At 46.4% G+C, this 17,073-nt stretch overlaps 1 protein-coding gene across 2 annotated transcripts; it reads right to left on the bottom strand.

The window, feature by feature from the left end:
- Positions 1–2,505: 2,505 nt before the first annotated feature.
- On the bottom strand, positions 2,506–15,350 carry CD4 (CD4 molecule). Of its 2 annotated transcripts, none has more exons than XM_061988769.1 (10): positions 15,129–15,350; positions 8,592–8,699; positions 6,530–6,685; positions 6,304–6,447; positions 5,809–6,084; positions 5,040–5,402; positions 4,679–4,921; positions 4,470–4,588; positions 4,163–4,230; positions 2,506–2,887 (listed from the first exon to the last, which is right to left on the bottom strand). In XM_061988769.1, exons 2-10 carry the CDS (start codon positions 8,650–8,652, stop codon positions 2,872–2,874), a joined length of 1,446 nt encoding a protein of 481 aa, XP_061844753.1. In that variant the 5' UTR covers positions 8,653–8,699; positions 15,129–15,350; the 3' UTR covers positions 2,506–2,871. The 2 variants fall into 2 exon arrangements, with proteins under 2 accessions (XP_061844753.1, XP_061844754.1); XM_061988770.1 differs by having other exon boundaries at positions 4,176–4,230.
- Between the last annotated feature and the right edge of the window lie 1,723 nt (positions 15,351–17,073).

The following is a 17,073-nucleotide window of genomic DNA, read 5'->3' as shown; positions in this document are numbered from 1 at the left end:
GCCGCACAGGCCCTGAGGACAGTGTGTTGTGTCAGAATGGGCCTGGACAAGATGCTACTGTAGTCCTCTCCAGCTGGGGACTCATCAGGTGCTTCTATATCAAGATTTGTGTTTTGTGAAAGCTTAATCTTATCTGGCCTGAACCTCCATACTGCCTTGAAGCCCACACTGAAAGCTTTCAGTATTGCACTCAGACGGAAAGAAAAGCCCATCTAGGGCTTGCTCTGTGGATGACTTTTCTCTCAATCAGGGCAGTCTGTGCATGTAGGGAATAAAGAAGGTTGTCATGTGAAAAGACACAGACAAGAGAGATGCCAAAAAAAAACCCAAAAGAGAGGGAAGCCTAGAGTGGAGCCTCTGCTACCCATGCTTTTCCGCCCAAACAGGCTGTCTTTGGTGGGCCCTGTGCTGGGATATAGGATCTTTGAGCTTAGGGTTTGGGTTTTTTTTTTTGTCAGACTGATCCTCTTGTGGAAAAAATCAAGGTTTATGTACAGAAGTGGTTGAGTCAGCTGTCAGGTGAATGTTGGAGTGCTGGAGATAGCAGCAGTGCTGGAGGAGCTGACGGACACTCACTCAGCATGCTGCTTCGTCCCACCCAGGGATCAGGTGGCACAAGATAATCCGTCCTCCCCTAACACCCATGTGAGCTGAAAGAGAGGCAGACTTGAGTACGTGAGCTTTTATTTAAGGAGAAGTGTCTGGACTACAGGAACGGGTTATTTCTGATTCAGGGGACTATGCAAAGCACTTTGTCATGATCATTATGTGGATTACCACTGACCCTGCATAGTAATTTTCATAGAATCATGTAATTATTCTGTTTGGAAAAGACCTTTAAGATCATCAAGTCCAACCACTAACTAGCACTGCCAAACCCGTCACTAAACCATGTCCCTCAGCACCTCATCTCTGTGTCTTTTGAACATCTCCAGGGATGGTGAATCCAGCACCTCTCCTTAGGTTGTTGTAGAGAGCAATAAGGTCTCTTGTCAGATTCCTCTTCTCCAGGCTAAACATCCCCAGCTCCCTCAGCTGCTCCTCACCAGACCCTTCTCCAGCTTTGTTGCCAGTCTCTGGACATGCTTCAGCACCTCAATGTTCTTCTTGTAAGAAGGGCCCAGAACTGGACACAGTGTTTGAGGTGCAGCCTCACCAGTGCCAAGTACAGGGACATAATCACTTCCTCGGTCCTCATACAGCTCCCAATACTGACTTCTTCTTAAACCCAGCCTTGTTTAGCATTGATGGACCTCAGCCAGCTTCCAAGGTATTTTGTCAGTTTGGAGTGAGGACAGGAGCAGGAGGAGTGACTTTGTGCATCAGGATATAGACCAAGCTTCTCCAAAATTAATATAGTTTTGTGTGCACAAATGCAAGCTGTGGGAAGGAAAATGGCATCAGAGTGGGCCTTCATCACCCCTGTTTGCATGAGGATGATGGTGGAGGAGCAGGCACAACACTGGTGGTGGCTCACACCTGCTGCCACAGCTGCCTGGGGCTGCGTCCCCACTCCAAGAGAGAAAGGGGTTGTGGAGGGAGAAGATTTCCCCCAGCTCACAGGTGTTGTCTTTGCCGTTGTTGCCACCTGTCTTTTCTCTGTGAACAATGGTGTGATGCTGGCGTGACTACTACAGAGGAACCCCCTTCCTCCAGCTCTGGGCAGCCTATATGTGAGGTGTCTGCAACAGGGGGCCTTCCCACAACTTGGTGCCTCACTCTGCCTCTCCCCAGCAAGCCCAGTGCAGACAAACCAACCTGGACCATAGCCAGTGACAGCTGGTCAGACCTCAAGGTCTTTTTTCTCACAACTAGAAGACAGGAGAATAACTTATATAAACACAAGGCTTCTGTGTTCATATTTTAACAGTATATTTCTTTCAGCACGTTCTAAGCATCCCTGCAACATGCTTTTACTTCTAAATTTCCTGTTTTTTTCACTTCCTCTTCTTATCTTCTTGAACCAACAGAGTCATGTTGGTGAGAATCATTTTTGGTGGTGTTCTCAGAAGCCTCTGTTCTCTGCACTATGTGCACTCTGCTCAGTCCACGTCTGGTTGGTTCTCCTAGGAAATGGCTCAGTCATCACTTTCCCAAACTTACCCTCTAGATCAACTAGATAGAATAGCCTCTTCAGGCTCTAATTTCTAGAAGCTGTTGGTATCCTGAACTGCCTTCCTGACAAAATCAGTCCTAAGTTGTCCTGCTGCTCGTAGTGTTTTCACTTGTGCATTGGTTTGTTATGGGAGAGTTGAAGGCTACAGGCTGAGGGATGGAACTGAGAGATACTGTAGGACTCTGACTGCCCAGGAAAGGCAGATGGACAAGTTTCACAGAGAGCAGAGGGCTGGTGCTTTAAGGAAGGCTCATGACAGCCAGGGAGATGGAAGATACAGAATCAGGATTCCACATCCTGGCAGGGAAAGGAGAAATGTGCTTTTGAACCAGGCAAGAGTGCCTTAGAAAAAATTTAGTTCGACTTACAAAAAAATCCCAACCCCAAAGTAATTTATTGTAACTCAAACAGATAAAAGAAGCACATAAAACTGGTTCCACAGACAGGTTGAATTAAGTGCATGAGCAAAATACAAGCACGTATATATGTGTGTATATCTATCTCTATATCTTCTATTCAGTGTCTCTCTTTATAGAACTAGGGGTCAATCATAACCCTTAAGGTTTTCTTGTCTTGCCCATCGGCTCCTAGCCAGACAACATCCCTCCATGGCATTAGGCTGGGAGAATGACGAAGGAACAAAAGATTGCATCAAAACGGGAGAAAGGGAAGTGGATTTGCAGAGCACTGTGGGCTGGCACGTCTTTAGGTACAGGCAGAGACTTCATCTGTCCTTCTGACGCCAGTGCTGCAATCTACTTATTCAGCCGGCTGCAAGAGAAAAGTATTATGTGAGTACTGGTACTGCAGAGGTGAAAGGCTTCAGTTTCAAAGCTCCAAGCTGGACAACCCCCCACCTTTTTTTTTGGTGTGTGTGTGTAGTGTAGAGAATGCCTGCCTGCCTCTGTAGCTAAGGTTGCAAACAGTTACTTGTGCATCCTATTGGCTGTGGTTGAGGTTTCAGTTACACTGAGCTGCTCACTTAGGCAAAGAGAGTTAAAGAACAACTGTATCAGCGTTTGGATTGCACAAATTTATCTAGGGTTTTTTTGTTTGTTGTAGCTTGTATGGGCTTTGTCCTCTCCTTATGGGGATTTTTTTTTTAACCTTGATAAAAAGTAGGTGAAAACAAAGTAAATTCTGAGACACGTTATGCCAACCAACAACTGCATGTACATTTCAGCTCTGAAGCAGTATTTGCTAACAAATATTCAGAATTTGCAATGACAATGGGGGAAAAAAAAGGTGAAACTATCAGTTTGCCACTGCCACCAGTGAAACTAAAGCAAAAGTCCAGTTCTGTACCTGTTTATTCATTGATCTTGTTCATGCAATCACTTATCCTTATCTCTGCATTTCCAGTTACACAATAGCTGTCGGTGTTTCTCCACAGCTGCTTCTGATGCCTGATACAACATAAGCTTAAAGACCTGGAAAAGGGCTGCTTCTCTACTGGGAAATCCTTGCTCCCATGAAAAAAACCAGGAATGATGGTATGTTTCATATCACCCAAGGCCTCTGGGAGAGGGCACGGGTCACAGCATTCTGTGACTTTTCTTTTTCCTCTCTCCCAGAAGATTATTGGCAATTTTCACAGGTTAAAGTCCAGCACTGTGCTAGCTGAGCTGGAGTTACATTATAGACATCATCAACTGTTAAAATTTAGATTTCATCCTTGAGATTGGTTGTGTGCCTTCTACCTCTACAACCTCAATATCCAGGTCCCAGATCCAAGGTGGAACCTGTCCAAGGGCTCTGAAGCTCCTGCCTGGGTTTAGCTAACATCTCTCAACATTGGAGTAATTCAAATGAAACCACTCTGCTCAAAAGTGCTACCATGGGTTTTGGACATAACAGGAAGTACATTAAACAGAGGTCGTAACTCCTAAGTGTGACTTAACATGAGTAAGAGCTGAGAATGCTGAAATGCAGCTGTGCTCTAGCACCGAGCAGGCTCAAGCTCTGTTTTTTCCTGCTCGATCATCCAGTTCCCCTGTCTTGAAACCAGCATCTTTGCCCATTCTGGGTGCCTTCATTGCCACTTACTGTTGACACTGACATGTCTTGTTTTCCAGCAAGTGTTGTCTTGCTCGTGCCATCCTTTTTGCTCGTTGCTACCAAGAGAGAAGGGACAAATAATGATTGGATATTTTTACGCTTCAAATACTTTCCCCTGAGCTGGTAGCAAAGTCCTGTCTGACATCTGCAGACTGTCCATCTCTAACCATTTGCTTTGAGTCTAAGGATTGACCCTTTATCTGTTCTGCCCCCCACCCAGACAGAAAATCAGGCTCTTTCTATGGTTTGAGCAGACTGTTATCTCTTCACCTTTCACAGAGACCAGGGCACTCACCCTTCTCCGCTGCCAGCTTATACCACTGACGATGCACAGGCATGCAAGGCCAAGCACCAATATGCTGCCTCCAATACTTGCTCCAGTTACCATGTAGCTAATCCAAGCAGAAGCTTCCTCTGTGGAAGGAGAAAAGTATTCAGACACAGAAACAAAGAGAATTTTAAGGCTTTTGAGTGGAGGCAGAGACATGATGCTAATCTCCATACCCACGGGGTAGTTAAGGCTGATCTTTGTGACGTTGGCTTCTATGAGGCGACAGTTCCACAACCCTGCAGCACTGACATTCACTTCCACCTTTACTTCGTGCTGCTTTGACTTCCTGACATCCTTCCAAGTCCCATTCACACGTTCCCAGCATAAGTGGGCTTTGGATGGGAGTGGGCTGGAGACCTGGCAGAGCAGAGTCATCTCAGCCCCTCTGGGGAGAGGCCCAACAGGGTGAGCTGAGACTGTAGAGGTAAGAAAAGGACATGTGAGCGAGAGGAGATTGGTCTACCTATGGCATACTCTTCTGGCTTACAGGTTTCTGCAGCTCCTCATCTCTTGACCCACTTCTCTTTCTCTCACCTTTCATCACCACCAGCTCAATCTTGCTCTGCACTTGTCTTCCATTGTATGCCAGCTCACACTGGTACTGTCCAGACTGGCTGAAATGGACTTTGAGGAGTTTAATTTCTATGGTACTTTTTGGCTTATTTTGAGGGATCTCAAAATTAAAGCGGCTGCTTTTTTTGGTCTCATTCAGCTCTCCTTGTGCTGTGATGCTGAAGTGAAGTAGCTCTTGAAAAGTTGCACTCTCCTGTTGTTTCCAAATCAGTTTTCCTGTGAAACCTCCTTTCCATTTTATCTCCTGGAAGTTGAGATGCCATGACAAGATGACAGGGCTATCAACGGTTGCATATTTTGTTTCCAAATCTGGATTCTCAAAACCTGAATTCAGAAGAGACAAGGAATATAGAGGCAGGGAAAGCCATGGCTATGCTCCCCTGTGTCTACTCTTGATCTGGAGAGATGCATGCTGTGCTCAATTGAAGGAGGACTTAGAGAAAATCCACAAGATATGTCAGGAGGGATAAACAGTATCTGAGAAAAGGTTGAAAGATCCAAAGCTCCCGAGCTCATTAGAGCTGAGAACGGATCCCATAGGAGAGGAGGATCATCTCCTCACCAAGCCCAGAGAGGAAAATGGGAGCAAGTGTGGGATAGGATAGGCCCTAGGAAATTGATCCTAGAGCACCATTGCTTGGAGTGCTGGAAAGTGAAAGCTCAGTTCCTGAGCTGGAGGGAGCATGGGTTCCTGAGCCTATGTGTGAGTTGTGGTTTTGTTGTTGCATACCTAATACCTTCACATCAAAGGGGATGTTCTGATTAATCAATGGAGAGTCTGAATGGACGTGACACATCCAGGTCCCGCTGTCCGTAGCCTTCAGTTGCATCAACTCCAACGTGTAGCTTTGACGAATGTGGTTTTGCAGGAGGTTTGGTCTTACCACAATATTATTACTGTTAAATAATGTGATGTTGAGATTGGGTAGAGGATGGGATGAATTTTGCGTTAAAGTCAGCTTGGGGACTTCATTTGGCAGGAAGTGCCCATCTGAAGAGATCGTCACTGTAGAGAGAAAAAGCGCAGCCAGTAAGTCAACCAAGTGTTACAGCAAAGAGAATATGGACACTTTGGGCCTTGGAAATGGAGGAGAAATGAAATATGGTAACCCAGGCCAGAAGAAATGGCAGCTGGATAAAGAATCCCATCAGAGATATCTCTCCAAGCTCTATGGTATCCTCCCTCCTCCCCTCCTGATGGATAAATGCCCCTCCAATCACTCACATTGAAAGACATGCAGTGAGATACTGACTGCGTGAGTGCCATATTCACAGGTGTAGATGCCAGCATCGGAGAGCCTTAAGTCCAGCACCTTCAGGTGCTTGCTTTTGGGGTCAATTTCAGATCGCTCAGTCATAGGAGCTTTGCCTTTTGAAAAAAATAAACTTGGTTTGGAGTGAAGAAGCTTCTCAGGCATATAATGACGGTCAGGATGAATTGGAAGCCATACCTTTCAAATGAGTAGTTGTATACAACCTTATCACAGCCTTATAGTACTTCCAGGTCACGCGTGTGTCACGAGGTACACCTCTGCAGTTCAGGATCACCGCCCGTCCTGTGACCCCAATTTGGAGTTGATTTTGCTGAGCCATAACGAGGGTTAGACCTGAAAGTCAATACCCACCAAAAGAGGCATACATTCAGTTTCTGAAGTGTGGCTTGGTGAATACTTCCCATCCCTCCAGAAAGACTCAGATGTTTCTCTTCCTTTCCCCACATGCTGAGAAGATTATCCTCAGTTTCTGGATTTTTCACTCCTCTGTCTTATCAATCAATCAGTCAATCAATCAAAGAATCAATCAATTCATTTTCTTTTCAGCTCCATAGCTTCCTTCAGCTCCACTTTAGGCTCTTTATTTGGCTAATGGCTATTCTGTTTCACATACACTCAGAAATAGGGAAAATACCAACGGTTGTGGAGGATTCACCATCATTCACAACTTTGAATTGTCAATAGTTTTACTGAAAAAAACTTTTTTTCACTGGACAAGATTTAGTCGTCCTACTGGTAGCGGTTTTGGTGTACTGACAGCACCTGCCAGCCCTTCTGCACTCACCAGTCAAGACTTGAGGCATCACTGGCAGATTTGCTCACCTCATCTTTAAATTTTTGTGTGGAGCGAGACTAAGGACCCAGGAAAATGAAAAGGTAAAGTAAAAAAGAAAGAAGGCTGGCCTAACATCAGGTTCCTGCGTGGGAATAAACAACTGGTAATTAGCAAAAAATGTAAACTGACCTTCATATTATGAGACTGATTGTGGGCAAATGAGGTAATGTTATGGAACGCGCTGTTGTGAGTGTGAGAAGCAGCAGTGTGAGAATGGAAAACAGGCAAAATCTGAAGGTCAGTAGGATGTAAAAACAAAAACTGAGGTGATGTAATTCTTTACAATAAATTTGGGGCTTGCATACAGCATGGTAGCATTTGCTCATGTCAATGCCCCACTTTATTTCCTTCATTGTAAAGAGGATTTCTGCGGGAGACCATGAGAAAGAGATGGAGTTGCCAGAGGAACGAGAGTGAATAAGAAGTTTGTGGTCTCCTGCCTCCCTTCTGGTAAGCTCTCAGAGCTGCCTAACCTGTAGATTTCCCATGGGAGTGCAAATTTTCAAAGCTTACATGGGTTTAATGGAGGGTTTTCTGCAAGTTGCATGTTCCTCCAAGAGGTATCTGCAACAGTGCCAATACAGATTTTCAATAATTGTACATTGGACCACAGAAGATGATGATTTTATCCTAAACTCTGAAATTCTAAATGTTATTAATAAGAGTTGGTATATTTTTCTTTGCTTTATGGCTCTAGGGTGTACAAACGTTTTCCAGTCTTTCTTCTGCAGCCATGGGAATCCAAGCTGTGTATCTCAGAAACGTGGGCTTGGCCTTATTCAGTCACCTTCCTTTCTTGGAAAATGAGCACTGAAAAAGTCCACCAAACCATATAAGATTAGCAGTTGAACTAAGCAAGCCAGCAGCATAACATTTGTGAGGGCAAATACGTGATGCAAAACACAGGTTTTTGCCCAGGCAGCTGGAAGCAGTGTAGAGGGTGGTATTTTCCACTCTGAGCTCGGTGTGCACACTGGCTCCCACAGGAAGCGCAGTCCTACATCTTTAGAGGGCAGCTCCCCAGACCTGGTGATGCTCCAGACATCCTGGTTTTGGTTGACAGGCTCAGCAGGCAGCCTGGGGACAACCCGAGTCCCGACACTTGAGCTGTCCAGGCTGCCTCTGAAGTAACAGGACACGGATGTGAGGGAGCTTCTCAGCTTCTAGCTCCCGTATCCTAATCTCCACTGCATTGCCCCACAGAGCTGTTGGTGTGGGGTGCATGGGTGGCTAAGAATGAATGAAGAATGCAGCTGTCAGAGCTTCATGCTGGAATGACCCTGCTGTAAACTGTGTGAGGTATGTTCTATGGTAAACTGGGAGAAGCCCGAAGACACTCCAAATGTTGTGAGGCTTGTGGAAAGGCTGTAAGAACTGGGAGGGTTAGTTGAGCTGAGGACTCACCCAGATGCAGAATCAAGAAGACAGCAAGCGTGCTGCTCACCACTGAGCCACGTGACTCCATTGCTGCCGGAACTGCAGGGCTGCAAATGCTGTCACTGCCAGGGGATGCTGTCATGGAAGACCCAAATGCTCTGTTAATAATGGTTGATTTTCAGACCTTGGTGGATGGGGCCCATGTTCCCAGTCAATACCCACGATCCTTCCGTGCAGCAAAGTGGAAACTCATTGGCATAATCACCAGAGCCCCATGTTTCAGCAAAGAATCCAGCTGCAGGGCTTCCCCCTAGACTTTGGTATTACACATTTTGTTTTACTCATCTCTAGTTTTCTAGCATTCATTGGACTGCAGGTGTTTATATTGCCAAGAGTTCTGTGATTTTTTTACTTCTCTGTGGTAGGTTATCATCGCTTTTGTGGCAATTAAGGCTAAACACATACAAGGCTGCATTAGCAAAAGCATAGCCAGCAGGCTGAGGGAAGTAATGATTTCCCTCCATTTGGCACACCAGAGGTCTCATCAAAGATACACCATCCAGTTTTGGGCCCCCAATATGAGAGAGACGCCAAGAAATTGGGCAAAGTCTGATGGAGAGCTAGTGGTGAGAAGATTGAAGCACATGATATACAGGGAGAGACAGAGTGCTGTGTTTGGTAGAGAGAAGAGAGCCAAGGTGGCATCTAATTGCAGTCTCCCATTATCTAAAGGTTATTACGTAGAGAAGAAGGAGCCACATGCTTCCTAGATGTGCACAGAAGGGAAACAAGAGACAGCAGCCATAGGTCGCAGCAAGGAACTGTTGACTAAGATGTATGAAAAATTTCTTCCTGCTCAAGGTGGTTCAGCGTTGGAATAGAGATGTCTGGCAATCTGCAGCCTTGAAGATATTCAGACATTCCCCAGGCCCTGAGTGATATGTTGTAGTTTTAGAGTCAACCCAGCTCACAGCTGGGTTGGGCTGGAGACCTCCTCTCTGCAACTCTGTGATTCTATGATTAAGGCCACGTTTTAGGCTTTTGTTAATGTTTTTCTTTGTTTTTTGTCTACTTATTTCTTACCTTAAAAATCTTGATGACCACCAAATGTGATGTTGTTGGAAAGACTTCTTTGAATTCTTAGAACTGTTCAACAAAAAGTTTGGGGAAAAGGGAAGAGCGAGACGCAAAAAAACCAGTTTGCACCAATGGCTACAAAACCTTAAGTGGAAACTGTGAGCTAACTACCATGTTAAGGTGAATTATCAAATTAGATAAAGTATCCAACTGTAGCAGAGATCAAGTGCTAGTAGCAGCTGCAACTGGATGGGCTGACAAGGTGACTATGGCTGCTGGTGCGGGGATACCACTGAGCTCTCCATCTCTAAACCAAGGCATGTATCACAAAAAAGAAGCCAAGGAGGTTAACTGCTCTGGGGAGGGAGAGAAAACAGTGAGGCTACCTCACTTCTCCGAAAGCAGGCACTCTACGTGCCAAAAGCAATTAGGTAGACTCAAGGCTGGAGTCATAATGGGATTGAACTCAAAAGAAATGCAAGAATAATTTTATACAGCATGTATGTGTATTATGTACAATATCAAGTACAATATATTCCATTAGAGGATAATTTAATATTGAAATTAATGTAAATGATTAGAGCACATGAAATATCAAAGAGTAGATGAAAACATCAGCACTATATTTCCATGGAGATCAGGTCAGTCTGACAATCTGACAGCTAGACAGAGGCACACAGATGTGCATATGAAAAATACAGGTGCAAGAGCAGCAGCCATGTGCACCATCAGAAGAGAAATAGATGGCAAAGGTACAGTCAGAGAAGATCTGTAGGTTGCCTCGAGCAAAGCAAAAAACCCAACCCAGCCCCAGGGAATATTTGCAGGAGCTGTTTTGTGCAAAAAAAGTGGGGAAAAAAAAAAAGAGCCAGTACATGTGATTGGAGACCACTTCTAGCAAGATGCTGTATTGGTGGTCAAGCAGTTTTCTGGGCCATTCTACGGAACAAAGAAGGTGGCAGCAACAAGGCAGTCACTTGAAAGTAACCTCTATAACTGAGAAGTGGTGTTAGGCCCTGAATAAGATCCATTCCTGAGATAATAGAAGAAACTTCATCACCACTGGGACACCACTCATGTCACCTGTCCCAGCGAGATTAGGAAGAAAAGTCAACCCCCACCCTAAAGTGATACCTACAAATCAACATGGTCAGTGCTGGGTTTCATATTTTTTAAGTCATTAAACTTTCTATAAAACCTGAAGGTAATGGAACAGGTGAAAATTAATGAAACCACTGAGTCACACCCCATAATTTTGTTTTGGCTGGGAATCTCAATTTTCCTGTGGTGGTATAGCTTCGCAGTTCATTCTTCACCTCCATTCTACTTGAACAAAACCACACGAGCAGAGCACCGTGGGACCGGTGACCTGCTGACCTTGGTGCAGCTCTGTAGGTGCAGACTGATGCATCTTTGTTTTTCTGTTTCTTCTCATGGTTTCACACGTCTTGGCATTCCTACTTCATTCACACTAATCTTTGTATTTCTGTGACAGATCTCTACAATATGATGTTTACCACCTACACATTACAACTCAGTGGGGAGAATGGGTTGCCTTCAGCTAGTGTTTCTTTCACACTCTTTTTCTCTCACACCCTGTTCATCCCTACTTCTCATGCATGCCAATTCCTATTTATTGCCAACTCTCACCCCACTACCCCTAATTTTTCTACCTCCTTGAGCATCCCTGCAGGCCAGATCACAGGTGCTACTCTGCAGTTTACAGATCTGGGTGAGCAAGGTGCTGGTATGTCAACAGAGCAAGCCACTCTCATTAGAGGATGCCTGTAGCAGACCATCACTCTCCTTACAGGCAGCCCAGCTGTATCTTGTGGTGATACTCAGAAATTACGTGGTGTCAGGGAATGTCCCCAGGCACTGGAACACACTCTGTCAGTCCTGTTAAATCACTAGAACATCTCCTGACATATTTTTGGCCTGGGACGGCTCTTGCTCTTCCAAGCAACTCCAGGGATGCATTTAGGTGTTAGCATGGGCCAGGGACCACTCCCATTAGGCATCTGGCATTTAGCCATTTGGAACTTAAGTGAGTTTAATAGCGCAGGCCAGTTGGCCTCTGTGCCAGAAACAGTCCAGGCATATTTGATTTATTAGCACATCTAGAGATAGAAGAGCAGGGCTCCCTCCCAAGTGAACATCGATTTCCATTTCATTTTAACTTCCTTCTTTTTATTAAACTGGTTTAATTTCCTTCTTGACTTATTTTAATAATCCCTGCCTCTCTGAGGAATAGGAAAATAAGAGCTGAGTGGCTAAGCAGTCTTGCTCTGGGGAACGATGCCTGCAGGACCAAGTGGCCTGAGGGACATCTGCTTGGGAGGGGGGCTCACTCCCCCGACGCCTGTGCCGAGCCCCAGTGGGCGATGGCTGCAGACAGCTCTCCCTGGGCTGGCACTGGCATGACACAGGAGGAAACTGTAATTAAAGAGAAAGAACCTCAACGAAACAAAAAACCTGGCAACCGCTCTTTGTGCAGAGTAGGCCAGCTCCTGCTCTTGGTGTGTGCCTCTTTCATGCAGTGTGGTTTTGTTTTCTGCTCTCGCTCTTGCTTGTGGCTGCACCTTTGATCTGTCAGCAGGGCGGGGGGGGGGCAGGGGCCCCAGCTCCCTTCTGTAACTAGTGCTCTGGGCTGCTGCCTCCGTGAGTACCCTGCAGCAGCTGCCGGCACAGAGCCCAGGGACCCACCTGCCCCTTGGCATCGTTTGGGCTTGGCTCCAGGGCTCTGGGTTACAGAGCATGACTTCTCTTTTTCTCACTTTAAAAATCTAAAGAAAATCTGATCCAGCTCTTTTAATGAGTAGCAGTTTCTTTGAAATTACTTATTAGTGTTAAAGCAATCATGTGTCAGCAACAAGGAGGGTAGGAGACCAAGGTCCTGCACCTAGGTTGAGGCAATCTGAAATAAATGCAAGCTGGTTGGAGAGTGGATTGAGAGCAGCCCTGAGGAGAAGAAGGGCTTGGGGGTGTTGGTGGATGAAAAGCTGAATATGAGCCAGCAATGTGCTCTCGCAGCGCAGAAAGCCAACTGTATCCTGGGCCGCATCAAGGGAAGTGTGGCCAGTAGGGCAAGGGAGGGGATTCTCCACCTCTACTCCACTCTTGTGAGACTCCACTTGAAGCCATCAACATAAGAAGGACGCAGACCTGTTGGAGAGGGTCCAGACAAAGGCCACAGAGATGATCAGAGAGCTGGAACATCTGCCTACTATGAAGGCAGACTGAGAGAGTTCGAGTAGTTCAGCCTGGAGAAAAGAAGGCCCTGCAGAGACCACGGAGCAGCCTTTCAGTGCCTAAAAGGGTTTACAAGAAAGCTGGGGACTTTTTACAAGGGCATGTAATGACAGAACAGGGAGTAATGGCTCCAAACTGAAAGGGGGTAGATTTAGATTAGATATTAGGAAGTTCTTCCCTGTGAGGGTGGTGAAGCACTGGAAGTGTTTAAAGCCAGGTTGGATGGGGCTTTGAGCAACCCAATCTAGTGGAAAGTATCCCTGTTCATGGCAGGGAGTTGGAACTATGTGATCTTTAAGATCTCTTCTAACCCAAACTGTTCTATGAAATGCAACAAAAATTGCCAGCAGAGAGCAAAAAGACAATAGCAGTGAAAGTCATTTCATGAGCTGCACTGACTCCCCCAGACTGGCCAGCCCTGCCTCAGTTTCCCCTTGAGTACCTTCTGGCCCTTCATCTGAGAGCTACCACTGCCCTTTGGATGTACTGCAAGAGGGAAGTGCAGGAGCAGGGTCCACCGGGCCAAGGAGGGGATGCTGCCAATCCCCTCAGAGAGAGGTCCTGTTGTCAGAATAAGGCAGGGCGGCCAGGCCGCCACATCAGCACTGGCCAAACTCTTCAGCCACAGAGGCCTTTGGCCTAGCTGTGTGCTTGGACCTGCATGGAGCGGCTCCGTCTCCGCAGCCTGCTCCCTCTGGTCTCTAACACCTCCGGCGGCACAAGGGGAAGCCAAAACCTGCCTTTGCTTCACAGGCATATCAGCACTTGTTTTCTGAACTTTTCCCCCTCCACCTACACTCTCTTGTCCTAACCCTCCTCTTTCTGGCTCCGCAAACCATCTTTCACCCTGCAGTTTGCAACTGCAACCCAGGGTGACTTTCTAAAGCCACTGGAAGCTGTGACAAACATGGAGGTGCCTTCCGAAAGCAGGCCCTCCATCGCCCTCCCAAGCCATGTGTATGCTTGGGATGGTGTTCAGGTATCATTAAGATGGCTCTCAAAACAGTTACAGAAAGACCTTACCATTCAGTTTACTTGGTGAGCAGCCCAGATGAGAATAGGGTCTATATCTATATTTACAAGCTCAGCACAGCAAAATGACATGTATCTGCCCACTGAGAGAAAAAATGTATCCTTCCTGGGTTTTTCCCTGGTAAGTAGAGAGTCTCCATGCAAGGCTGGGGCTGATGGGGTAGGCACTGCCTGAGAACTGCAAGTGGGAACAGGACGGATGCTTCACTTAGATGAGTTAACTCTGCCCTACGCAGGCAGCTTTGGCAGCCATGTTTGTGAAGCACTGGGGAGGGTGAAGGAAAAGTCTGCAAATTGATTTGAGGGTAACGTGTAGCATGGACTTTAGTGGGCTGTTGAGTCTCTAGTGGAGAACAGCAAGAAGTAACCTGAGCTCAACCTTAACATGCCATGTAGAGGAATATCTGAGGTGGCTGATGAAGGTTGAGTAGGATACACTACACAAAAGTTGAAAAATTCAACCAGAAATCAAACTCACATTTTCAACAGTGTGGCAGCCCATGGAAAGGGAAGGCAAGACTCTTTTCTGGTGTCCTTAAACTGAAAGGATCCCTCTTTCTCCAAGAAATCCTGCTTGCTCAGCTCTGAGCCAGGGGATCAGTGTGCATCGGCAGGCAGTGTCAGGCAGTGAGCCACTCCGCCTGGATTAGCAGAACAGACCCCTCTGGTCTCAGCACTTACAGATGTAAGCAGACGTGCCTAGTTAGCTAGGGACTGGCATCTTCTTGTTTTTCAGGCTTTTTTTAGAACAAAGTTCCCCTTCCTGGAGGGCACATGGAGAAAGTGATAGCAAGTGGCAGTTGGTGGAGGGCTGCTCCCCAGTGCATTTCCAACCCTTGGGGATATACGGTCACCAGTGATAGGCTCTCATATTGTATGTTTTTCCTTCTACATTGGTTTAAAATATCTGCAAGATCCCCAGGCTCTGAGTCAGGTTGAACTTTTTGTAGCACGCCCATTTTTGCCCCTTTCAAGGAAAGAAATCTAGGGAAAGAAACAGTTCTTACTTAAAACTAAAAGACCTCAGAGAATCGCAGAGCCAGAAGTATTATCAAGTCAAAGGTTCAAGATGGTTTTCCAGCAGGCCTTTAAGTGGCACAAAACCAACCCACCCTTTCCGAAACAGCAACTTGTGTAAAGTTTATAACATAAAAAAACCGAAAACAGTGGCCTCTTTTCACAGAAGAAAGAAAGTTTCCTTACCTCTTTCCCTTTGTCTCTGTGTTTGTCTCCTTGTGTTTGTCACCTGCTGTAAATGATCTCACCCAGCTACAGCTGAAACAAACAAGGAATGAAGCTGATTTTTAAAAAGCAGCTCAACAGATGCTGGCCTTGTTGTCTCCTCCTCTCTAACCGAGGCGTCAGCAAGGTCTTGCTGCCAGTCCAGGTTCTGCTGACATCTGCCAGCTTCTCTAGGTAGATGGAGATTTTCCAAATGCATGTGATTTTGACTGTGGGTGTGAACAGAAATGGAGACCATAACGGAAGGTGATGTATTGCAGCGCATGGGGAGAATGAGTGTGTAAAACAGAGAGAGCCTATTGGCCATATGGCAGCTAATAGGAGGCCGTGATGGGGCTGAAACTTAAAAGTGAGTGGTTGGAAACTAGTTGAGATGAAGAAAGCTCACAAATTAACGTGCTAGGTAGGCAGGTCTGGACCCAGCCCGTGCCTCTGATGCTCTGTAAGAGTAAGCAGACCTCCATTTCCCACCTTGTCTCCTCCATCATCACTAATTGGAGGCACCTCTGAGGCCTCCACTGTTGGACCTGACCAAGGGATTGCACAGAGATAATAACAGAGAAGGAAGTGATCCATGACTATAGGTGAGGGGCAACTGTCTGCAGAGTATGGCTGAGAATTGAGGTGAGATGAGAGAATATTTTCTTTATAGCAGTGGTGGGTTTGCCTTGGCTGGCCACCCAACTGCCCACCCAGCCTCCTCCTCTCTCACTCCCCCTCCTCAGCAAGGCAGGAGAAGATAAGATGGAAAATGCCCCATGGCTCAAGATAAGGACAGGGAGATTGCTCACCATTTACCATCATGAGAAAAACAGGCTCAGCTTGGAAAAAGAACAGGATAGTGAGAAATAAAAACAAAACTAAACCCACCTTCTTTCCACCTCTCTTTTCTTCCTATGCTCAACTGCAGACCTGACTCTTCTGCCCCTCCTTCCTCCTCCCAGATGTCGTGGAGTGACAGGCAGTGGGAATTGTAGTCAGTTCATAGCACATAGCATTTCATAGCACTCCATCTCTGCTGTGCTTTGCTGCTCGTGCTGTTCCCCTGCTGCACCGTGGAGTCTTCACAAAGTGCTCCAATGCGGGTCCTTCCCATGTCCTGCAGTTTTCCATGTTCCAAGACATTTTTTACAGTGAGAACATTCATTCACTGGAACAACCTCCCCAGGAATGTGGTAGAGTCTCCATTGCTAGAGGCTTTCAAGATGTGGTTGCAGTTGCACAGGCTGATAGAGCCCCCTTCCCTTGAAAGGATGAACCAGATAATCTTTCAAGGTCCTATCCAACCTGGGCTGTTCTATTATCTGATGATTCTAACTGCTCCAGTATGGTTTGTCTGCATGGGGTACTGTCCTTCAGGAATGGTCTGCTCCAGTGTGTGGTTCCTCCATGGGCTACAGCCCCTGCCAGAATACCTGCTCCTGCTCCCACCAGAAGCCCGGTCCAGCACAGACTCTCTGTGGGCTGCAGGTGGATCTCTGCTCCGTCATGGACCTCTGTGGCTGCAGGGGAATCTTTGCTCTGGTGCCTGGATGAAGCACCTCCTCCCCCTCCTTCACAGATCTTAGTGACTACAGGGCTGTTTCATGTTTTCTCACATCTCTCTCACAGCTGCTGTGCAGTGTTTCTTAACCTTTGTTAAATATGTTATCACAGAGGCACCATCAACATTGCTGATTGTATCAGCGTTGGCCTGTGGTGAGTCTGTTTTGGGGCTGGCTGGATATGGCTCTGACTGACATGGGGCCAGCTCCTGCTCACATCTCACAGAAGCTACCCATGCAGCCCCTCCGCTACCAAAAACTTGCCATACAAACCCAATGTGAGGTTACTCGTAGGTAACCTGTACCACTACTGAATCTCAGCTGTTTCCCTTCTCTATAGAGTGGAGGAGGGAGCTTTTGTG

The sequence above is a fragment of the Colius striatus genome, chromosome 1, assembly GCF_028858725.1.
Source record: "Colius striatus isolate bColStr4 chromosome 1, bColStr4.1.hap1, whole genome shotgun sequence".
Lineage (NCBI taxonomy): Eukaryota > Metazoa > Chordata > Aves > Coliiformes > Coliidae > Colius > Colius striatus.
This window is presented reverse-complemented; position numbering and strand designations above follow the sequence as displayed.